The sequence below is a fragment of the Odontesthes bonariensis genome, chromosome 23, assembly GCF_027942865.1.
Source record: "Odontesthes bonariensis isolate fOdoBon6 chromosome 23, fOdoBon6.hap1, whole genome shotgun sequence".
NCBI lineage: Eukaryota > Metazoa > Chordata > Actinopteri > Atheriniformes > Atherinopsidae > Odontesthes > Odontesthes bonariensis.
In genome coordinates this window covers 21,548,353-21,573,706 of record NC_134528.1, presented here as the reverse complement: position 1 = coordinate 21,573,706, position 25,354 = coordinate 21,548,353, and the positions used below count along the sequence as shown (strand labels likewise).

Below are 25,354 nucleotides of genomic sequence, written 5' to 3'. Positions count from 1 at the left end.
ATAACAAAGACAAGCAAGAGCGACCAAATCAATGCTTCATACTGTAGAGCTGTAGATTCGGCTAAAACAAGGTTTTTAAGTAGGAAGAGATGAAAGAAAGTTAAATGCAACTAAATGGAAAGAACAAAGGACGGGAAACAAGAGCTGCAAGAAATGAAGCGATTCCGTACAAAGATAACACACGGAGGACGCGTTTCAGAAGAGCCCCAATTTCACAGTGGTGTGAGTGCCGCGGGTTTGTGCTGCGACGGCATCACAAGGAGCGCTTCACTTGATTGCACATTAGCCCTATTGTGGCGGGAGCTTCCGCACATGTTTTATTGAGCAGCTCTGCTCCGGCTCCGGCCGCAGCAGGACGGACGTTTGTTTGTTCTTCAGCCCGCTGTGTGCTCGGGGTCGCAGATGCAGAGCCACGTCTCCGTAACACTTCTGCTAATGGACGGAGCAGCTTTAGTCAAGTGTGTCAGCCTCTGTCCTGCTTTCTCCACGGCTGTGCCCTGATGTTATCATCAGCCCTCAAAGCTCCCACTTTAAGAAGGGATATTTCAGGGTTTTCTTCATTTCACAGAAGGGTTAGGTTTCACAGGAACAAATTCACTCTGAGATAACGTAACTCTTACAGATAATTTCTTACTGTGTATCGGATTGCAGTGTATGATTGTAGCGCAGCTGTTGGTTTTGCTGCCTTTTGAAATATCTACCTGCATGTCACTAATTACTTACAATAGGATAATAAAATCTCTTACGTTTGACTTTAGTTTCTACAAATCGCCACAAAACTAAAATAACGTTAGGACTGTTTATGTTCTAGCTACTAACAAACCAATTAGATTCTAGTTGTCATCTGGTCTTTATTAGGTCTTAAACTCAAACAGCAGTACATGCCTCAAATTAATATTACACCCCACTGTGTCTTTATTCATTTAACAAAAACTCAGTCTGAATGCTTAAAGGGATAGTTCACCTCTTTTGACATGAAGCTGTATGACATCCCATATTAGCAATATCATTTATGAACATTGACTTATTCCCCGCTGCGTCCTGTGAGCCGAGTTCCAGCTGAGTTTTGGCGTTGACGAAGGTAAAGTGTTTTGCTTCTCAAAACAATATGCGTTCAAAAGAGTAATACATTTGCATCACAAAATCGTTCATCCAGAAAAAGTCAGACCTCACAATCGCTTGGCGCTATTTTCGCCTCCCTTCATATCAATGCGTTTAGCCACCTAGCAATAGCTGCACCTGTTACGGTGTTTGCTGCTCAGAAGCAGGGACTGCTCGGTCTGCTCTTCGGTATGCACAGTTTACATAGCCCGTAGTGATACGAAGGGAGAGAGAAATAGCGCCAAGCGATTGTGAGGTCTGACTTTTTCTGGAGAACGATTTTGTGATGCAAATATATTACTCTTTTGAGCGCATATTGTTTTGAGAAGCAAAACACTTTATTTTACAGGACGCAGCGGGGGGTAAGTCAATGTTCATAAATGATATTGCTAATATGGGATGTCATACAGCTTCATGTCAAAAGAGGCGAACTATCCCTTTAAGGCCCCACCGCTGCATTTTGAACACCTTGATTCTCTCTCAGCCATTCTGTTGTAGATGCTTAGGATTGTTGTGCTTTTTTATGTCCCAGTTTAGGGCCAGACTTGAGCTATTAGACAGACGACCTCACATTTGCCTCTAGAAAAAACCTTGGTACACAAGAATTTCATGATCGATTCAGTGACTGCGAGGTGTCCGGGTCATGTGGCTGCAAAACCAGCCCAAATCATCAACCCACTGCCACCATGCTTGCCTGTTGGCATAAGGCGTTTGTGCTGATATGTTGTGTTTGGTTTTCACCAAATGTGGCACTGTGTGTTATGACTACTCCGGCAACCAAAAACGAGCCATACTTGTTCAGGCTTTTTCTAATTGTACTGTCATCAACTTTAACATTTAACATGCTAACTGAGGCCCGTAGAGTCTGAGATGTAGCTCTTGGGTTATTTGCTGTTTCTCTGAACATTGTACAGTCTGACCTTGGGGTGAACTTGCTGGGCCATCCTTGCCCAGGAGGGTTGGTAATTGGATGTTTCCCCACTTGTAAATAATCTTTTTCACTGTCGAATGTTTCACTCCTAATTGTTGGAAATGCTCTTATGACCCTTCCCAGATTGATGGGCAGCAATAAAACTGCGGATGTCTTTCCTTCTTAGGATTGTGTTAACGTACACCTGAATGCTCCAGACCAGCAAACTGCCAAAACATCTGCTTTTATAGAGGTGCTCACACTAATCTAGTGTAAATGGTATCAGCACCTGGCTGACACTTATATCCTTAATTCCTATGAAAACAGTAGGGGTGTGCTTAGTTTTTCACACACTGCTTCTGCGTGTTGAATTCCGTGGATAAGATGTTTAGTTGTTCATCTGAGGTTGTATTTTCCTCATTTTAAAACCTGGCAGAGGACAGAACATTTGTTTATTCTTTCCTCATCTGTTACACCTTATATCTGCAAGAGTGTGCGTTTCATTTTTCAAGACTGTATAGCTATAAAATTCTTCAAAGTGACTTCATCTACCAGCCGGTAGTGAAAGTAGATCACACGAGATATGAAAAGCCTGGGCTCATCCATGTTTCACCATGTGCCCTCGCTCTGTACGGGATGTTCTCAACCTCTCGACCTGCAGACACTTGGAAGTTTCTAGCAACTTGTCTTTGACATTGCAAGAAAGATGAATGAGATGGACTCTGCTCTGGACAGTAATACCCGTGGTCCATCTTATCCATTGCTCAGACTCACATGAATTTGGAAGTAACAACACCTCCCACCACCAAATTGGGAGCAGAAGTGAAGAAGTACCAAAGCACAGCGCAAGTAGAGCCAGATCCTCCCTCAAAAGCTTTACTTTCAAGTAATTGGAAAAGGTGTTTCCAAAGTTTTGTTCCCCATGTGGACAGTTTTATATATACAGACAGAAACGCATAGGATTAGCTATATCCCCTTATGTTACAATAAATTACTGTATAAACTGTGCCTACAGTCTTTAAATGCTTCTTCCTCCTTGTTAAAATCATCCCTGAGGAATTCAGTAAATATTCATTGCATGGCACCCCATTAAACACGCAGAGTGAATTCTTTTAGTCCTGCATTGTTTACATACATGTCTGCTGCGAGCTCACAGCTTCTGTGGGTATCTGTCTGCACATTAACCGATCAGAGGAACAGAAGGAAATAAGCACGGAGGGTTGTGTGCTACACTTCTTGCCTGCCCGAGACACACATTCTTCTTCGTTCTGTGCAGTATAAAATAAATGTGGCTCGAGTAAGAGACATGTTACCCTGGTTATTTAGCAAAGTTCTGTGCCGTCAGTCCCCAGTGAACTTTCCAATTGCCTGTTTGTTCCCAGTAAACATGGACTGCTTTCCTACCCGACAGCACTGTCACCAAGTGGATTGAAAACATTGCTGACGGGCCACTGAGGCAAAAAAACTAAAACTTCCCTGCACCATGTTTGCAAATGTGGCTCATTTGAAGGTTTGGCCCACTTTCTGGGGAAATTCTCCACTGGCCCCAATGTGTGTCTCTTCGCTTTAAAGTGGTTCATTATTGCCCGCACTCTGGAGATGCCTCTGGAGACGCACAAACTCAGGTGAGCACCCGTGGGATGCGCACTTCGGGAAATGGGAAAGAGCAGTACAACACACATCAGTAAAAAGCCTTTTTCCAAATGTCCAATACTCTTTTTTGCAGAAGTATATTCATCTCAACCCTCCTGAGGTTTTCTGCCGGACACGCATGCGCACATGCATACAGCTGCTGGGTTTGTGGCTCAGTTCGGTTTGTTATTTCAGACCAGCTGTCCACCATGTTTTCCCAGCGCCGGGAACATCTGTGTTGTCCTGTCCCTCTTTAGTTTACACCCACCCATCACTCTTATTTTTCACTTTCTCGTTTGCTCGCGCAACTCGTGCGTTTTCATTATCCAAAGTACATAAATGCCACGGATAAAAAATCAAATTGAGAGACCAGAGAAATTTCAATCGGAGGGGACACAACTTCAAGAGGGAGCATCAGCAGTCCTCTCTGTGTGTGCGTGTGCGTGTGTGTGTGTGTGTGTGTGCGTGTGTGCAGTCTTGATGTCACTGCTCCCATTTGTGTGTGCGTGTCCATTGGGATTCCTCTCTCACTGGGGAAGTGTATCTTTCAGTTATTTATCATGTCCTGCTCTGTGTGTTTGCGTGCATGCACGTAAGTTGCGTGCGGTAGTTTTCTAGGCTATCAGGCCGCAGAACTGTCACACAGAGCTCAGTGGTGTCGGTGGCCCAAAGATAAGCTCGGGGGTCGCTATGCCGCCGGCTCTCTTCAGGAGCAATGATCCTGCATTCCTGTCAGTCTCTCTGCAACTTTACTATATCAAGAAAAAAAGGCAAGCTCTATTTTTAGTTATTCTTCAGACTAGATAATACATGAAGCACCTTTAAATGACACTGAACACCCCCCCCCCCCCCTCTGTAATTATTGCATCAGTCTGACCAAATTTTCAAAACTGGACTAACTTGGTTTTTAACTGTTTTTTTTTTGTTTTTTTTTGTTTATTGCCTTTTTTAAAAATGTTAATCGATTAATTTAGATCAGGTATATTTTGACTTAAAAAGAGAAAAGAAGTTAGAAAATGCCTTTATTATATGCCAGAGTTATTAAATAGACCGAGTTGTTGAGTTGATTGATCCTGCACGAAGGTTGGCAGAAGCAGGATCTGCTTTCTTTTCAATTTATTTCCCCCTTTTCCTCGTCATCTGTCATAGGAGTTATTTTGTGCATTTTCTACTTTATGCTCCATTGAGAGATGATGAGAAAGGTGAGAGGGATCCTGCAAAGGTTAGCAGCTGGGCACAAACCTGCTCTTCTAACAGGGCCTCCTAACATTTATGGCCAGAACACACCAGCTCTCAACAGTTCTCATGAAAACAGCCCCAGCTATTTTTATTTTCCTTTTTTTTTTTTTCTTTTGTTTTCGTGCTTACTTTCCATTCTAACGTCTTACTCCACCCTGACAGACTTCTCAGCTAAACCTTTTCTATTTTCAGTGAACCTAAAAATGCTTTTTTTTTTTTACTCCTCCACTATCGTGGCTCTTTCGTAATTCGACTTTGCTTTTATAGCTGGCCTGCTTCATATGAAAATGATATGTAGACTGGATGACTAAAGATCAATAGATCTTGTGCCATGTGTGCCACAGTCCCCGTCATTAAACAGATATTCCCTGACGATGCTTCGCTCGGAATATGCAGTTCTCAGTGGGACTGAGTGGTGGATGTCCACACCGGATTTTCAACCCAATGTCTAAATGTTTCTAAAAACATTTTTATGGTGAACATTTTGTCGTATAATACATTTAAATTTGAAATAGAAAAAGTACTCCCAGTATTGCATCTGTGAGAGTGGAAAACATGTTTTTTTTTTTTTTTTTTTGTGATTGCTCAGGCTGAACTTTATCTACAATTTTTCTATGAACTGTTTGCAAACTCAACAGTGACACTTGGGCCCTCCTCCATGGCTCGGTTAGCAGGTGGGAGGAGCAAAAGCTGGGTTTGTGCGAGCAGCAGATGGGTCTTAGCCAATCGCGGAACACAACGGTGATCTCGATCTATCAGAAACACACCGCCACACACATCTTTTGGTGTTTAAAAGGGATTTTAGGAATAATTTGCTTACTTTTGTTAAAAATTGTTCTTTATTTCAACCTACCAGAGCTTTCTTTTTAGTTAATTAATGAATCCATCCCTGCGTACATACTTAGCTGCTTTATCCTTTGGTGGGTTGCAGCATAGAGGTGAGTTAACAATAGAGATCGATAGGTGTGAACGCTCACACTTATGCCAAAAGCTGATTAACATATTTCTAGTTGACTCTATTTTTGATGAATGATTTCCTCTAATTTTATCCAGCCCTGCTCGTCTTTCTTTTAGCAACACCTTCCTATACTCAGCTGAGATGCAAACATTGCTTCAGGAATTGATAAGACGCCACTTAAAAACATATTGCATACATTTATGCATAATGCGAGTGTGCACCTGCTTGTGATTCTCTGCTGCTTTCCTGCCTTGTGGTTTTTCTCTGTTTTGAACTCCCAACAAGCTGGCCTCCATCATCAATACCTGCCTTGCTCCGTCTAGACGTTTAGACGCTCACTAATCCCGGTTTAGCTGTATATTTTCCAAAACGTCTCCCTGAAGAGCTATCACCACAAGTTTATTTGAGCCCTATGGAGCTTCTGCACATGCTGAGTTTATTTCCCGCTCTCCCCGCTCTCCCCGCTCTCCCCCCTCTCCCCCCTCCCCAAAGCCTCGGTGTGTTTGTCTAAGTGTTAGCTTTGTGTGGTGGCAGTGAAATAACTGTGTTAATTTGCTTTTGCTGAGGCGAAAAACCATCCATCTCACACCCACCTTCTTAAGGAAGGAAAAAAAAAACTCCAGCTCTGACTTTGCAAAGTTCTGCTGCTGTTTGCAGAGGCAACTGGATTAGCTGATGTTTATAGGCTTAGAAGCGGTGCTTCGGGCTGCGACATGATGACTCCAGCCAGTTAGCAAGCAACAGTGGTGCAAAGAAACAATAATCTCTATCTGAGCAGAAAGTCAGAGTAAACAAGGCAGTGGTACGAAAGGAGGAAGGGGGTGGGATCATTTTGACAGAACAGCAGGCGGTTTTCAGGGAGGCACAAATGTGTGCGAGTGCTTCACCGTTTTATAATGCACATAAAAAGAAATGCACACTTTGTTTTCTGTGGGGGAACTTCTCTCCCTGCATGATTTGCTTGCGAGACTCGTATTTTTCTTCAGTCTGACATTAATTAAAGCAATTGGAGATTCATGAATCTTTTATGGCTAATAATGTTTATATTGTATAGATCTGCTGCTCCCGCTGCATTATCGTCCTGCTGCCAAAACCAAAGCATCAAACAGCCTTCGGTGTCTTAACACTCCACACTCCACAACATGGACGACTCCATGGGCATAACTGGTGGAATCCTGCTGTTTCTAATTGGTTTCAGATAGCGTTTTCCCACACAGAACGTTCTTTGGGCACGTCACAGTATGTGTACATGTGTGTAACGTTGTCCCTCTCTGTCTTCTACCTGCCGCAGCTTTGTCCGTGACGCATACATGTGAAGAACAGGCCCCTGTCCCGCAGAACAAGTTCATGGGAGACATCGAGGAACTGGCTGCCAGCTATGAACGCAAACTCATCGAGGTAAGTGTCTGCTCTATTTCCGCTTTGATGTGTATCGCTGAATATTCTCACTCTCATTGATTTAGTTGGAACCAGTAGGTTGATTAATTAGGCAATTTGTGGTCAATGATAAGAATGACTGAAAATGAGTTTTGGGCTATTTATTTGATTTGATTTGTTTTAGTAATATGACAACAAATTAAATACAGTCATGTCAAGAATAAAGAACGTCCTCTTTCACTTCGATAGTTTGATGTATCAGGACAAAATGATTTAAAAAAAAAAAAGTCTTAAAATGATGTTAATACAACCTCATATAAACAAAACACAAGTTCATTTGCAGAATCGGACAACAACTCATGACCTTTCGCAACAATAACTGGAAGTAATGATTCTACTCTATGACTTTATCCGCCTGGTATTGTTGAAATTCTGGGCCATTCTTCTTCTTCTTTGTTTATGCACAGCTCTCCTAACGTCCCGTCACAGCATTTCAGCATCAGGTTGAGGTCTGGACTTTGACCGGACCATTGTAACACCTTAATTGTTCTCTATTTTTTATTTTTTTGGGCCATTCTGTTCTAGATTTACTGCTTGGCTTGGGATCATTGTCCTGGTTGTGTGACCCAGTTCTTGTCAAGCTTTAGCAGTCACACAGATGGCCTCACGTCAGACTCTCAAATACTTTTGGTTTAAAGACTCAGCGACTGCAAGCTGTCCGGGTCCTGTGGCTGCAAAACAAGCCAAATCATCAGCCCCTCGCCACCGTGCTTGACAGTCGTGTGACTTGACTTGAGGTGTGTGTGCTGACATTGTTCCAGAAGTATTGTGGTGTGTGTGCTGACCTAAGCTGTGCTGCCATGTTCTTTCTCCTGTTAATCCCCCGAACACGCCATAGTTGTTCCGACTTTTTCTAACTGTGCTGTCATAAACCGGAACATTCAACATGCTAACTGAGACAAACGGAGCCTGAGAATGAGCTCTTGGGTTCTTTTTTTTTTTTTTGCTGTTTCTCTGAGCATTGCGCAGTCTGACCTCGGGGTGAATTTGCTGGGATGTGTTTCCCACAAAATGACCCTTTTCACTGTAAAATGATGAACCCCAAATGGTTAGGAAATGGCTCTATAACCCTTGAAAAGACTGATGGACAGAAACAATTGCTTCTCTGAGATTACTGTTAATGTCTTACCTCCTCGACGTTGTGTTAACGCACAGTGTGCTGATGAACAATCGATCGAGTGTGTATCACCCGGCCACTTCTTTGCCTCTTAATGCCCATGGCAGCAGTAAGGATGGACTTGCCGAGGTTGTTTACTTACACCATATTAAGATCTCAACACGTTCTAGTATGTGAAATCCCTTATAATTGAAAGAGGGTGTACTTTCTTTGTCGCTTGACTTTACCTCCATCCGTATTCTTTCTTTGGTGGCAGAAAAACACTGTGGTTTTAGGTTGTAGGACAAAAAAAATGAGGATCTGGTCATTTCATGTCACTTGATATTGTTTATTGTCGCTTCGTGTGGCTTGAACGTTGACCATGCTTGTATATAAAGAACCACACACAAACACATCAGGAAATAATAAGGTATATCATACAAAAAGACGATATATGAACATAAGTCTTATGACAATTATGTTAAAATGTGATAAATGAACAACTGAGTGTCCTTTTTGGTATTGACGATGTTGGTGTTGTTTTTTTTTTTTTTTCATTTCATACATTTTAACTTTAACTCCGGGTAAGAAAGCTGACGAGAGGAAAAACGTCTCGCCCCCTGCTTGTTTACGCCTTAACGTGTCTGATTATAATTGTTGTTTTTTTTCCAGCCACATAAACTTTGTTGCTTCTTACTTCAAATAGAATGTCTGGTTGTTCGGTGTACGATTTATCCGGTTTGCTTTCCCGAGGATAAACACGATCTTTCCATCTGTACTTCTCTCTTTGAATCATCTGGCAGTGCCAGAATCTCAGAATGCTCCTGTTTGCTCAAACAAAACAAGACAATCTACCAGATTACAGACCAAGACCCTGCTCCTGCCGCACAATGACGTGTGTTCACTATGTATCACATCAAGAGCCAGTGAGACGATGCTTTGCTTTGAGTAACACCTCGATACATAGATAGAGAAAGAGTGAGATAAGCAAGTTTCTTCTTCTTCTTCTTCTTCTTTTTTTCTTTTAAGTTTCTTAGCTCGCGGAGAACTGTGCGGGGGAAAGTTCTCCCTTTTTTACTTTGTATATCTAAAAAAAAAAAAAAAACAGGAGAACTGAACTGTCCACAGTTTCATTGATCTAAAATCCATAACGGTGCCAAGAGAAATTCCCTGAGCTGGTTCTTCGCAGAAATATCAATAGCAGGGGATGGGAAAGACATCTAATAATTGGACATGAGCTTTAATGCTGCCTGCTGTGTGAGTAATAGTGTAAGTTGTGTCCAGTTTCCTGTTAGATTGACAAATGAGGCAATAAGTGTGCATTCTGATGGGCAGTGATACGTGTATTTGTGTGTGTGTGCGTGTGCTGAGGGGGAGCAGCTACATCAATAATTGATTTATGGTTTTATATTTCTTTAATAAGAAATAATTCCATCTGTGTTTGCCCAAACTACTTTTTTACTTATTTATGCACATGCATGTATGGTGCATTTTTAACAGTGTTTACTTATTTATCGGTTCATTTGCTCGGCTGTCAGTCTTGATCAAGCTTTCGCAGCCAGCCAGTAGGAGGGGTTCAGGACGCAGCCGCAGCGCCGGCTCTCGCCCGGCTCTGGGCGAGCCAGGTCTCGGGGACTTGTCCCCTGTTTGGTAATGAGTCGTCTTGTGGAAGTAATGCGAAATTTGAGAGCTGCCGATGGCTAATGGTGCTGCATCAGCTAGCCACAGGGGAGAGGGAACACTGACATGTGGCTCTAACAGCTGATTCGGTATGTTCTCATTATTGCTCAGCACCAGTGCTGTCAACAGATTTGTTTTAAGGTACAGTGTCGAAATCGAGGTGGAAAAAGTGGATGGAGGGATTGTGTTGGGTCTTTTTTTTTCTATAGTGTACAAACAGTTATGCCTTAATTCACTGAGGTGAGGGTGACGATGACTCAGAAAGTCTGTGATTTACATGAGTAGCTGTCAGCACTCCCGTCTCACCTCAGTGTCTCAGACACAATCTGACCTGCCGAGTTATCGATTTTAGGAAATGTCACATCGAGCCTTGTTAGATACATAAAGGTCTGACAGAGACAAATATTGGCTGGCGCTCAGCCTGTGTTAACCTGGGAAACACCCGTGTTTGAGACGGATTTGAGTTTTAATTTAATGCTGTGAAGCCCTGTATTGACTTCGACTGGGCTCATGTTTGAGAGAAATCTCTGGGCGTTCTGCGCTCTATCGCAAAATAAATCTTTCAAATGAGTGTCATTTAAGGGCATTTTTAAAAATGTTATCCCATCAGCTGCTGAATTTGGGTTTGGGGGATTGGAGGGGGCTTTACTCAGACAGTTCATGTGAGGTTTTACAGATAAGAGATTTATGCTTCGCAGGACATTCCGGAGGCAGAATATATAATTGAAAGAACCTCCATATGGACTTCTTTCCTGATGTTACTGGTTACGGCGTGATGCTAATTATCTAAGTATTTGCTAAGTATTGACCTGCTCATTTAAAGGGGGGGAAAAAAGCCTATTTGAGTCCTGCGGGCTCTGTGATTGCTGCTGAGCCTCCTCCCACATCCATCCACCTGTTGCCTTAAAATTCTGTTTATTAGGTATCTTTGTACTTGTGTTTGTGTCTTTGGGTGCAACAGAACACACCGAAAGCATGAGAATATTAATCCTTTTTTAAAAAAAATTTAAAAAAAATTTTATTTTATTTTTTTGGGGCTTTTTATGCCTTTAATGGACTGGATAGTGGAAGAGAGACAGGAAGCAGGGGGCAGAGAGAGGGGGAATGACATGCAGCAAAGGGCCGTACGGACTCGAACCGGAGCCAGCTGCAGCGAGGACTGTAGCCTCTTGTACATGGGGCTACTTAACCCACTACGCCACCGACCACCCCATATTAATCCTTTTTTAATGAAAAAGGTGCATGATTTACACGGCCTTGAAACAAGCTGAAAAAAGAAATGAACAAAAAGTCTAAAATTACCTCTGGTCCATTGCCAGTAAACAAAGATTGATCAGAGCAGTTTTAACTAAGGGTGCTCCAACTGATCGGGCAATGATCATTATTGGCAAATGTTTATGCGAAGTAATGTTGAAAATCGTTCCTGAAAAGGAAGGTCACGGTCTCAAGCAAAGTCTCTTACAATGCCATGCGTGTACTCGCCAAATGAAGTGAAGTTACTAATTATTTATTTCTAGCTATTGAGTCTTTGTATCTAGGTCAGATCACACACACACACACACACACACACACACACACACACACACACAGACACAGACAGACAGACAGAAATCTTGCTCAACTGACATCAACTTCTCAAGCAGATTTTTAAACTCTGTACCTTGGGGTTATCATTTTTGAAGACCAAAACAATTACAAATTCCACCTTTAAGTAGATTTGCCTTCACAAGTCCTGACAGATTGGGGCACAGGGACTCTGCACAAGCCGCCCCTCTCTCCCTGACTCTTTCCATCCACTGTAAGCTGACTGGACACCTCCATGATATCATTGTCTGCCGAACAAGAATGAAAGCATGGAAGGTGCCGAAATGTTTTCTAGGTCATTTACAAAATGTTTGGAACTGTGGATTGTTTATCTGCCCGTGTGTCTTTTCTTTCAAAGACGGTCGTCTGTTCATGTGTTTGGCCCGATTTGCCATCTATTATGCCTCTCTTTGATTTTACCCAGCCACCAATCTGTATTTAACCACACCGAGAGCGCAGACTAATGGGACTTGGGTTGGAATCATCTAGTTTTAACTTATCATTATTCTCAGTTTGTCACCCCTCTCCTTTCCCTCCTTAATGTGTTTACTTGTCAGCTGTATATGAAATCATTTATGAAGGCTGCTCCACTCTTGCATGCATTCACCAGATATGTAAATTGATTTTACAGACGAAAGGCTTTTCTCAAACATCCGAGCTGCATGAGTATTTAAGTGCCATTTTGAGAGCACCTTGTCTGAAATGATGTTTGTCTGAAATTAGAGCAGAGGTGACATGTAAAAAATAAAAATAAAAAAATGTGATTTACATATGTGAAGAGATAAAACCAACGGGATTAAGATTTTCCTATTTACTCCATGGTGCTATTCATCGTCCCTGAGTAATAAGGACAAATTGGAAAATGCTGTGAACGTGTCCACTGAGATTTCTGCGAAACGGCCAAACAGCGTGACATTGATCGATAACTCTCAGGTGATATGGAAAGGGTGAGCAGGAGGTGATGTAACGCCTCTTATCAGAGCATGCAGACTGCTGTTGTTAGGCTGAAAATTTACAGTACAGGACAACCTCGACGAACTTATCAGCCAGGAAATCGCACTCTCTAAGATGCGACCGCTCCTGACCTTAAAAGCATGTTGTTTGTCATTACTTCATGAATTTCAGTTATAATTTTATGAAAATGACAACGAAAACGAGACATAGAGAAGAGTGGTTTTTCAGTTGTGTTTTGAGGTAAAACCGAACGGGGAAAGACTGCATCCCCTCAGGCTTCTGCAACTTTGTAGCTGCTGTGAAACAGATGTCATGAGTGCTGCTATACAGTGAAATTAGGTTGATGTTTTGCAACTATCTTTGAATCTTGTGTTAAGTCTCGTGTTGAGTCAAAGTGGAACAAAAAAAGTTGGGCAACAGAGGACTACAGCAGGTTTGCTACACCGTGTGAACATGTTACAGCTAAGATAACTTTAAAAAAAATTTTATTTTTATTTCCATACTGAGGTTCTGACAGCACTAACCATATGGCTTGATAAAAATGTGTTTGGATGGCAAAGAAATACACTTTGTATGTCACTCACGTTGCCCTGGAGGAATCGTAAACTGGGTTTCTTTTGGGTAGTGAAGTAAATCCGAAGGAAACTTCTGAAAAGCCACAAAAACAAAATGTGAAACAGAGGCATCCACTGACTGGTTTGAAGTGTAAAAATGTCCCTTTCCCAGTGTCATCAGAGGGTGTCGATATAGGTTACACTGGCAGTGGTTGTAATTCAGTGGAAGAATTAGCTTCTCTAACCTGAAACAAACCATGAGACGGAAAAAGCAACTGTCACTGTGATGGACATCCAGAGAGAAAACTGGACGGCTCTTTTTGAGCTCTTTTTCTTTTCTTTTTTTTTAATTATAATCTCTGAGAATACATGTATTATTATATCATATCTGTAAAAACATCTGTTAGTTCATGAGTTTGTTTTTTTTTCCCTCCCTAATGCACATAAAGTCTGAAGAGAGCCTACAGTTTTTTTTTTTTTTACTCCTTTACATTTTCTAAATATGAATGGAAATGGAATGAGCAATGGAAAATTAAAAACTAATTCGAGTGTTGATCAAGAACCCTGTGCCAATCATCATCATCAGCAGCTGCTGCATCCTCAGGATGTGGGATTAAAGAGACAAGTGCTTTGCTGATTTAGACAAAATCACCACGATGTTTAATCCATCAGAACGTTTAATTTAAGACTATTTCTTCCCAGAGAGGTATAGAAAAGCATGAAACAGGACACATTATAGCTGCGTATTAGCTGGCCTAATGGAACCATGTACAGATTGAGCAATAGGGGTCCCAGGATTGACCCCTGGGGAACCCCACAGGTCATAGCCATTTGGTCTGAGACACAGTTACCAACTTCAACAAAATATTTCCTGTCGTCGAGATAGGACTTGAACCAGTTTAAAGCACGACCAGAGATTCCCACCCAGTCTTCTAACCTCTGTAATAAGATTGCATGTAGTGTATAGTGGGCAACTCATCAAGGCAGCAATTCGATTAACTCAGACTGCAGATTAAATACTGTTTTGATCAGTATGTTGTGGTCAGTTGTTGGTATGGAAAAGTATACTCCAAAAGCAAAGACTCTTGTATTTAGAAATGAAGTGCTTTGAGAATTGCATAATTTAGATTTAGAGGTTTGGTCCTCAAATGGCATCAGACCGGACTGCTGTTCCCTCTGTTGTCTGAAGTGTAAACGCTAGACCATCCCAATCCCAAATTGTTCAGCAGACTCGCATCCAAAAAGAAAACGCATTTAAAAAAAAAAACATTTGAAGTCTTGTGAACTCAAAGCAGGTATTTTTTTTATTATTGCCGACTCGTTTTTCCATGCTGTGGTTTCCTATCGCTTGTCTTGTAGTGTCAGAGCGGGTTGTTGGCGGATAGAAAAAGACATATAGGTCGAATCTTCCATAGGGATCAGGGATTCTCCCTTTGATCCACCAGCTCATTAATTAACCATAAACAACATCGAGAACAAGGGCAACAATTACAAGCTACTGACTCAGAAGAGACACGGTTATGAGTGGAGGAATATGAGCCGACATGCTTGCATAATGCCTGGGCTCTTTGCTGCATTACGCGAGCAAACGTGACCCTTGAAAAGCCAAAACACTGCATAATGCAGACAATTCTTCCACACATAATGCAGGTGAATCCACTTTGAAGTGTTCACCCAGGCTCTTGAGTACAAAAGCCTTTCTAAGCATTACTTTCTTTTTTTTTTTTTTTTTTCTAAGATTGGTTGTAAAGACATCTACGTCCGTATTGGGATTGTAAACGTTCTCATGCCCTTGAATTCAAAACCATAATGCCTAATAAACCAGTCCGTTTTTTTTCAAGTAACAATTTAGGGGCTTTATCATTTATCTTTAAGATGAATGATTGAAGAGCCACACCACAGTAAAACCACCACACCAGTATTAAAACTTAATGTTCCTGCTGTGGAGCTTGAATATGTGCATGTAAATTAAAGTCACAGGGTTCTTCTCTGCTACCTTAATTACAGAGTTCAGTGGGGAAATTAATGCGTTTTGCCAGTGAAGCCTTGCAGCTGGTTTGAAATGATGTTAAAAGTACTTACTTGACTAAAACTCTTTTTTTTTTTTTTCTTCCAGCCTCTTAATCTGTTAGCTAAAAGCAGCTCCCTCTCAGTTGTTGTCGCTGTACCTGTGAAGCCCTATTCTCACGTCCCATAAATAGCTTGTACTTGAGGTTCTGAACTAAGTTTTGTCAGCTGAAACCTGTTTTGACATTGAACTAATGCTTATCGTCGAGATGCTCCAATCGGCATCCTTTAGGTTGCTGGAAGCGCTCCATTTGACGTAAATGACGCAGTCAATTACACTTAACAACATTGCATATTGCAAAACTTATTAGATCAGAAATCGTCATGCATTAGCATATTTTATTTGTGTAAAGATGACATGTGAGGGCTATTCATGCATAGTCTGACAAAGACCACTTTCCAGCGGAACAAAACCAATAAAAATGTCCAGGATAAGGATGAGAGTAAAGGATGATTGTGAGCAAATCATACTGAAGCTTCTCTTGCACATATAGTAATATTGGGAATCCATTCACTTGTCTCCCTTTTACCCTTCTCTGCACAGAACTCTATCCTTCAGTGAGTGAATCCCTTATCTGCGTTGTTTGCTTCATAACTGACATTGACCTGCTGTTTATTGTAATTATCTACAGGCTGACATTAAAAGGCACACACACAGTTTCTTTTCTCCTCTCATAAGAAACAAACTTAGAGTAGCCCTGCTGATACAGAGGCGGCTGATCAGCCTAATCGGAATGAAAGTTGGCCCATACGAGTTGCAGGTGATGGATCAGCTCACCCGGACTTGTCCTTACAGATCCATTACACAGAAAAATAGGTTGAGCACTGACTGATGTGTTTGTGATGTGTTTTAAGGTCTGTGGCCGTCTACTTACAGCGCATTTACAATCCTCCTTCAAATAAATTAGGTGTTTGTCCACCAAAAATGGAGGAAAAGAACAACATGAAATAGTCTTTGCGAGTAAGTAAGTGAAAACATTTATCATGTGCTGCTATAATCCACAACTACCAGCTGAGTGTTATTTAATCCCCTCTCTCTATCCTGACAAATTCCTGTCAGTGTATATTAAAATGTTGGCTTTTGATAGCGGAAGTGACAACTTTATGAATGGAAACCTAATCTTAATCTGTCTGAGAACATTCACTAAGAGAAGGCTTTAGTGCCCAGAGTGTTCATCCGCATGTGATGAAAACACCCCAAAATTAAAGCTGGCAGACTGCACTTAAACTTAGTCGTCACTGTAGCATCTCAAAGTAATTATACTACGTGAGCATAAATGTGTGATCCAAGTGCTCCTGGAGCTCGCTGTGTGATGTGGCAGTGACAGAGACGGACGTCTGCACCACGTTCCAATTTTAGCCTTTTCTAAAAAAAGCCCCCCCCCCAAAAAATTTCTGTCTTTTCTATTAGTCCATCTGCTGCTCTCGTGTGCTCATTTTTCGCGTTTCATCTCCCTGTCTGTCTAAGGAGAGGTAGAAAAAAAACAGACACAGAGTGGACGGCACAGCTTGTGATGTCTATATTGGTCGCCCCCCCCCCCACCCCCTCCTCCCCTCCATCTCTCAGCCATGTCTCTTTCTGTTAAAGAACAACTACGTTGCAGTGAGTCACAGATGCAGACGGAAGATATAAGCAGCATTTACATTTACAAAGTACTCCAGCGCTGGCCATATTGCCTAGGTTGTGAAGCCTTCGATGCTCTTTGATTGGGTCTCAAATGTCAGAGGAAAAACTCTTTTTGGTTTTTCATTGAAGGTTGCATTGTGCTGCTCAGTGTGAAATCGCCCCTAGATGCAGGAGCACTTAGAGATGCCTGCCATTAGGCTTTATATAACATCCCTGTGATGATATATCCTGAAATTGTGGATAAAAATGAATAGCATTTAATCTGTGGAAGTATGCCATTATATATTTTTCAAAGATGCAAGAAAAATGATTGTTAATAAGAATGTTTTATGTCTGTAGAAGTCTCCTAATTTTGCCACAAGGGAAGAGCGCAGCTTTGACTTTGAACTTTGATGATAAAACATGTTGATGAGCATATTGTAAACACTGAATAAATGAAGTAGTACAATGCGTGAAGTGAAACTGAATTTGATCCGTGCTGAAAGATGGCAGGTCAACTCTCCATGGCACCACCTGAGTTTCGTGTCCTCTTTTGAAATCAACGCGTTCATGTCATGCTGCCTCTCAGCTTAGATGAGCCTCTTCTTCACCAGAGCTCCACTTAAAATACAGTATGAACAGACTGGAGATATTGTGTTGTACTTAACTGCTGTGTGTGCCCCGTGTGAGAACAGAAAACCCGGCCCTTGTTGGTTTACCACCAATAGCAATAGACCATGATTTATTCATTAAAACCATAGACTTTGTATCAAACGACATAGCCACTGTGACATAACCCAGTGGTTTGTGGAATGCGAGTTCACCATTTAGCCTTCGGCAACTGGGATTTCCCAGCCAGATGTGATGTGCATGGCTGGGATCAAACTGAGGTCTTGTAGACACTGTGCATGTCTATTGGATAATCCTTGTGTCTCTCAAAGCGACCCCTCCCATAATAATGCATAACTTAAGGGTCAGTGGTCAGGAAGTTGTCACGTTTCCAAAAAATGCTCTCTAAAATGTCAATGAAAACAGAATGCTCTAATATGCAAAAATCTTAAACCAATATTTTATTCACTGTAGAAATTGGAAAACTTATCAAATGTTGAAAGTGAGACATTCTACTACTGTATTCCATAATGGGCAAAAAGTCAGTAACATGGTGAGGTAAAAAAAAAAGAGCACCTGAGAGAGAGTCTCTCACGAGTAAAGTTGGGTAGAAGTTAATAAATCTGCAACAAAAACTGCATCTGCAAATTGTGGAGCAGTTTCAGATTAATGTTCTTCAGTGTAAACATGCAAAGACCTTGAATATTCCATCATCTACAGAGCATAATATCATGAAAAGATTCAGAAAATCCATATATCAACATGATCCTGAAACTTAGAACAGTTCAGATCAGATGATCTAAGAATAGTTTTCAGATCTAGCTTGTTACCGGCACTCAAAAGCCTGCATCTCTGAAGGTATGGAGGTGCATTAGTGCCTGCGGAACTCTTAACTTCCACATCTGGAAAGGTACCAACCATGCTGAAAGGTATATACAGGTTTTGGGGCAACATGTCCTCCATCCACATGACATCTTTTTTCACGGAAATACTGCAAACTGCATCTATGATGACACATCATGAAGCACAAACAAGACCAGGGCTGTACACCAGCTAGAATTCTATATTAAAAAAAATGGCCCCCAACTCTCAAGGAACTCAAAGGAACTGCAGGTTAGTTTTGAGAAGTTGTTGCTTGAACACATTTCCATATACTGACCTTGTTGGGAACCACTGGCAGCTTTTAGTATAAAAAGCTGAAAATTTCACACACATTCCATTCACCTCAATAACCAAAACAAATGAGTACATGAGCTGTTACGAGTATACCTTGATTGTTGTGTAAGAATGAGGAAATTACTGCTTGACTGTTTTTGCATAAAGATATCATTCATATGAACACTGGAGGCTGTACTGTTTGTGACTTCTGACATCAGTTTCCCCCATCCTGTCCTCTTTTGCTGATGGGTATTCATATTCTCTCCTTCCTCTTGACCTCATTTTGCTTCGTCCCATTCATCGTACATGCCCCATCAAATTAAGGTTATTAGGTTTTGGGTCAGCTATGCTACAGCTGCCTTCGCTCTATTTTTTTTTCTCCATTCGGTGTCTTTGTTCAGCTCAGCCAGGGGTTTCTTGGCTTTCTTCTTGAAACCAGTTCAGCTTTGCGCCGCTCAGATCAGATCATACACTGAGGGAGAGGAAAGATGGAAAGATGGAACAGAAGAGCATGGGAGGAGGGAGGACAAGGCTTTACTTTACTTTTTCTGTCTGTGTGTCTTTGAGCAGTGTTGAAGATGGTGCTTGTAGGGTCAGCGTCTCTCGGGAAGCAGTGAGACGCATTTTAATAACTGTAGAATGGCATCGTACTGAAGTGGCAAAGCATCAGCTTTTACTTAGTATGCAGCCAACAATACAAACTGATTAAATTAGATTCATAGAAAATTAAACTACAACAAGATGGGAACTTGTTCTCCTTATTTATTATAACTCTTTCATTTGTTGTATTTTGAAAATGGAGTTTTGCAGTGTTTCATCATTTTTTTTTTATAATTTGATTTCCATATTTTCCGGTAAAAGCAATGGACTGTGCTTACATTACTGCACTGTAATTAAATTTATGCAAAATTATCAATTAAAGTTTTGCATGATTTAAAGTTGCAGCTCTGGAGGAAGGGCGCTCGTTTTCCAATTGGAGGGTCGGTGGTTCAATTCCCGGCTTCCCCTGTCTACATGTCAAAGTGTCCCTCGGCTATGTAGTGTACCAACAGATTAAGTAGGCCTGTATGAGTGTGTATGTGTTTGTATGTGTGGGATGGGTAAATGTGGCTTGTAGTGTAAAAGTGGTCAAGACTAGAAAAAGCACAATATCAATTCAGTCCAATTTAACATTCTGACTATTGGTTTCTTATGGCCCGATGCTGTATTTTGTTATCTCTGTCAGAAATCTACTAATTGAGTTTGTTAAATTGTATATATTTGCTTTTTAATTCAGTTCACGTGGTTTATTAGATATCCTGTCACCTTCAACATGTCACGGGTTGCAAATAGATCTCTGCAAAGGGTGCTCCTATGAATTGCTGCTACAATACTGCAGTTTTCAATTCTAAGCCTTATTAAAGCACATCCATTGCTCTACAGCAATACTGCTGCCTTTACAGCTTCATACATAGCATACTGCAATGTGCACAGTTTGCTGGTTACAGTAATTTGGAAACATGTTGCTGTTCCAACTTGCCTCAGCTCCTCGTTGAGGCTCATTTTGGTCACCTCTGGTTTGATCATCGGATCGCCGCGGGAGCTCCCTGCCTGAGCCACGGATCAAGGCTGTGGAGAGGCCGCAGCCTGAAGCTCACGACTGCACGTCGGGTTTCTACTTTGCTGACTTGTTGAGCTGTCGGGTTTTTGTGATGTTTTTTTGAATCCACTCTGAGAGCTTTTCAGCGTGAAACTGCACCGGCTTGAAGGAAATTGTCAGCTAGTCTGTCAGCTTCGAGACTGAAAACCACGAACAGTAACTTCTTAGAGGGAGAACTGGCACACACACACACACACACACAGTATGAAAATATATCATGCTGTGTGTGCACTACTAAGCACTCTTACGGCACCTTTTTGCTTTTCACATTTCCATAAACAAGGGCTGGGCGAGTTAACTCGTTATTATCGCGTTAATGCATTAATTATTTAACGTGGTTAAGTATTTTATCACGCATCAACGCATGTTTTCTTTTTTTTCTGCAATTTTTGAGGGCTTTTGTGCCTTTTAATGGATAGGAAAGTTTAGAGAGACGGGAAGCAGGGGGCCGAGAGAGGGGGGAACGACACGCAGCACAGGGCCATCCGATGCGGGACTCGGACCGGGGCCAGCTGCAGCGAGGACTATAGCCTCTTGTACATGGGGCGCCTGCTCAACCCACTACGCCAAGGACCACCCCTGTTTTATTATTTATTTTATTATTGTAAAAGTCTGTTGCTCACAGGCTTTTATTTTGTCACTGTCTGTTGCTGTCTGCTGCGGAACCGGACAAGAAAGTAGTTGGTGGATCCACCAAACATGGAGAAGGGTACGGAACTTTTACTCGGCCATTTTCATTTTAAAGTTCTTCCAGACGGTGGAGTCGACAGAACCAAAGTCATCTGTAAACACTGCCAAGTTGAATTGTCTTATCGCCGTAGTAGTTCCAGTCTAAAATATCACTTAAAGGAGCACTAGGTATCATTTTCACCTAAAATTATAGCCTTCAGGAGTTTAACAAAAGTTAAACAAGTCAATGGTATGCGAATGAAGCCTGTCTCGCTCCCAACAGGGGTCTGTATGCTGAAAATCCCATGTAACTTCGGCAGGAGCGACCCGCTTCTGAAGTGTCGTGATGCGCGAGAAGAATCGTTTGTGTTTACGGCACTTAGCTAGGTACGGTATGCTAGCTGTAGCTGTAGCTATGTGTTCGCTTGCGTTGAAGAGCCAACACCAAGCGTTTCATATTCTGCCTTTCACAGACTGAATATGAAACGTTCGATGTTGGCACTTCCCATTTGTGAAATTTCTCCAAGCGTGATCTTGTTCATCTACCATAGTGATCTGCGTTTTAGATCGCAAAGAGACAGGTGATGATGGTGCTCTAATTCCTCCTGAGTTTGAGACTAGCCTAGCTTCAGAAATACACGGACTGATCTGATTAGAATAAGAATAGCGTTTTGATCCGAACAAGAATTGTTATCTACAAATGAAAATTGATTAATTTGTGATTGTAATCGGAATAGTGTAGAGCTAGTCTGCGTTTATTGCGGCGTGTGTTGGTAGTGCCTGCGCACATCTGTCTAAGATGTAACTTTTGTAAGTGTCTGCTAATACAAAGGAATCACTCCACGAATACACCATGATGAGGGAAGAATCCCATTCAAGATCAGCAACAGTCCATCCATACATCCATACATCCATTATCTGCCGCTTGTCCGGGGTCGGGTCGCGGGGGCAGCAGCCTGAGCAGAGAAACCCGTCCCCGGCCACTTCCTCCAGCAACAGGATTATAGCATATTATCTTGAGTTCTCTCTTCAGAAAATCTCTGATTATAGTATCTTACGTGGGCAGTCTACACTTATGAATCAGATGACCTAACTGCACTGACTAAATAACACAACGGCAGCATTCGCCACGATGGTTAGTTAGTGGGTGTGTACAGGTGGGCATTTTTACGACAGTGTAGAATTTCAGTTTGACCAATAGAGATCGCTATACTGCCGCTAAACTACCTTGTATACCTTTAAAGGCAAAACACACAACTGATAGCAGCAAGTCATTCAAGGAAACAGACAGTGGAGTGAGGGTTCTACATAAAAACTACATAAAAATGCTGATGTTAAAAGTGTTTGCACAACAAACGTTATGGCACTTTCATTCATATGGCAGCACATTTAAAATAAAACTAAATGCTAAAAGCTATACACTACTTTTGAATTATTTTTGGATTTTGCGTACAAATGCGATTAATCGTGATTAATCAGGGAAATCATCTGATTAATTAGAGTCCTACCATAAGCCCTTGATGTTCTGATTTTTGAAAAACAAAACAAAACAAAAAAAAGTATTTAGAGACTGAGCTATTAATAAGGATTTGTCATGCAGATACGTACCGGCTGATGCAAGCCTGAAGCGAGCCTTTGGGGTTGCCTTGTCTTGTGAAAGGTCAACTAGAGAGTGGGGAAAATGCCCACTGACTAATGCCCCTTGCACGTAATGCGCAGACATAAGTAAGTAAAGCCAAGGCTGTGTTAATAACAGCCTGAAGATGAGCCTGTCCGTTTAAACAAATTGGCCGGGTTAGCACGCAGCCACACTGCAGCAACTTCATATAGACCAGCGTTTGCACACCGTCAAATCCACATACACTGTACTGCACGCACGATACTGTATACACACGCACACAAACTTATTAGCTTCCTCTCGCTGAGAATTAATTGGGTTTCTTCACGCTTAAAATTAATTCCATCTTTTATAATGTCCTAGTTAAGAACTGTGGTGGTTGAATCAATAGAGGTGATGAATGGCTGGCATGACAGTCAGAGGAGGTGTCCTGGTGTCCTTTCCCGAGTGGGAAAAGAGACGAGAGGACACCCTGACGTGTGTTTTGCAGGAGCTGGACTTCACAGATCCTGATTTCCATCCTTTCACTTGTGATGTATTGCACCGTTTCGCGTCTTGGGCTCGTTCTCTTTCACTTCTTTCGACAAACACTGACACAGGGAGACTTTGAGGGGCTTGGGATTCATTTTTCTGAGCCGGACTCACTTGTGTTTTATGTTCAAAGATTCCCAGCAGCTGTGTTTTATTGCTTGGCAGTCCTGTCTGATCCTGGGATTTCTACTGTCTCAGTTGTTTAGACATGTTTATGTATTGGCTGAGTACATTGGTGTTAAAAAGGATTATCGCTTTATTCATTTTCTCGACATCTAAGGCCACGACGAGCGCCCAGATTTGTTACAACTTCTTTGTTAACTGCTGTCGAAGGATCGTCACAGAGCTCAGACTTTTACAGCCTACCTGAGGACAAACAACATTTATATTCTCTTCATAACTTTTAGCTGAACTTTAAAAGTGATATCAAGAAAACAAACACATAAATTAGAGCAGATGCAGGTGAATCTTTCCTTGATCAAAGTAGTTGTCGAGGCGATGAATCACAAAGAGCACTGATTTCAGGATTGTGTGTCTGCTGGTTTTGTCGAGCAGACAAAAGCAATCGTGCTTTGATTACTTCTTTTCATTGTGGGTGGTTTGTCTGCGATAGGTGGGCAGTTAATTGTAACTGCGTGTCTTCTTAATTTTATTAAGCATTTTCGGATCAAATTTAAAACCAAGGCCCCCCCCGCTGACCACATCCCGGATCTGTTGCCAATGAACCTGTTAAGTTGTAATATGTTTCCCCCATCTGTTCCTTTTTGTTACCACTTACTCTTCCAGGCTTTTGTTGACCCTGTCACGACTTTCTTGAGCTGTGTCACTGCCATCAAATTCAAGATGAGCTCATATTTATCATGAGTTGGGAGATTTGCAAATCACGGCATTCTGTTTTTACTTACATTTTACGCCGGATCCCAACTTTTTTATTATTTTTTTTTAATAGTACTTGCAAAATTAGTCCATTTTATAAAAGGGTTTGTTACGGCCACCAAGGCACAACATATTTGGAGGACACGAGACAAGATTGAGGGTACAAAAATATATATTTTATTATTAAACTCTCTGGAACTTTAGTTCTGGATTCAGCTGCTTTTGATTTTCTGTGAAGAAAAAGAGAGTTAAACTTCCCTCAGTTTTCCCGTGCCCCAAAAAAAAGAAAGAAAAAGAAAAAACACAACCCCAAAAGTATTAACAAAAGTTGGACCTGGTGAGCCGATCAAACATAACAAAACGGTACAGCAGGGGGCCAACCCTATACAGGGCCGTCGAAGCCCCTACTAGTACCGGACTAAAGCAAAAAGGAACCTAATGCAAAAGAAAGATCAAAACCAGGACAACCGGTCCCACCAGGCCAAAATCATAACTAGAAAAACGAACAAACAAAGACTAACCAAAAATACCGCATGACAGGCTGGATACGTCAGCTGCGGCCTACCGCGACTGGACGAGCGCGCACCGCCTCAAGGCGCGTTCCCGTTGGTGATGGAGCGAGCGGAAGCGAGCGGCAAGGTGGAAGTGGAATTCCCCTTCATGTCGAAACCCAGCCTATTTATAGGTGGACCAATAAATGAACGTAAACTAATTAATTACCAAAATAATTACTAATGTGCCCAAAGCACATAACAGGGTTAAGTTTTGAAAAACAGAATAAATAAGATAACCTTAGCATCGATGTCTCTACCTGATAGCGGTTTCTCTCTAAATCTATCCCTTACATCCGCGGCCCCCCTGAGTGATGGTACATACGCACAGTACGTATGTTCCTCGCACGAATAAAACTGCTCCTATCATGGATACCATGGGAGACTTTCCCATTGAGAGATAATGGGAGACGGCAAAACAGCTGCATGCTTCATTAAAGTAGGAGACACAAGCCAAGACTGCACTGTGGAGCAGTTGGGTACAATCTGCTTATTTCAAGGACTTTTATTTTTGCCACCATCATTTGCAGCCAGTAGAAAAAGTTTCTTGGCCTGTTTCTGGTCGCCGCCTTACATGGTCTGCTGTAAATTTTTGGACGATAACTCCATAAGTTCCTACTATAATCGCATATTAACCGCCTTCGTCCCTCTCTTTCCCCGCACTCTGCATCTATTCTCATCCATAGCCTCGTCACCTCCCGCAGTGATTACTGCAACTCTCTTCTCGTTGGTCTACCTCAAAAATCTCTCTATAAGCTTCAAATGCTTCAGAATTCAGCTGCTGGTATTATTACCGAATCACATCACCCCAGTTTTCACTGGCTCCCCGCTAAATTCAGAATACAATTCAAAATTCTTCTGTATACATTCAAGGCCCCCCCATAC

The 25,354-nt window shown here is 41.7% G+C and overlaps 1 protein-coding gene across 2 annotated transcripts in view; it reads left to right on the top strand.

Annotated features, from left to right (window-relative positions):
• Positions 1-25,354, top strand: part of snx29 (sorting nexin 29) — a 154,481-nt gene that overhangs the window by 68,778 nt on the left and 60,349 nt on the right. For both annotated transcript variants that reach the window (XM_075458260.1, XM_075458259.1), the window contains one exon: positions 7,132-7,238. In XM_075458260.1, coding sequence (XP_075314375.1) covers positions 7,132-7,238 — 107 coding nt within the window. The remainder of the gene's footprint in view (positions 1-7,131; positions 7,239-25,354) is intronic.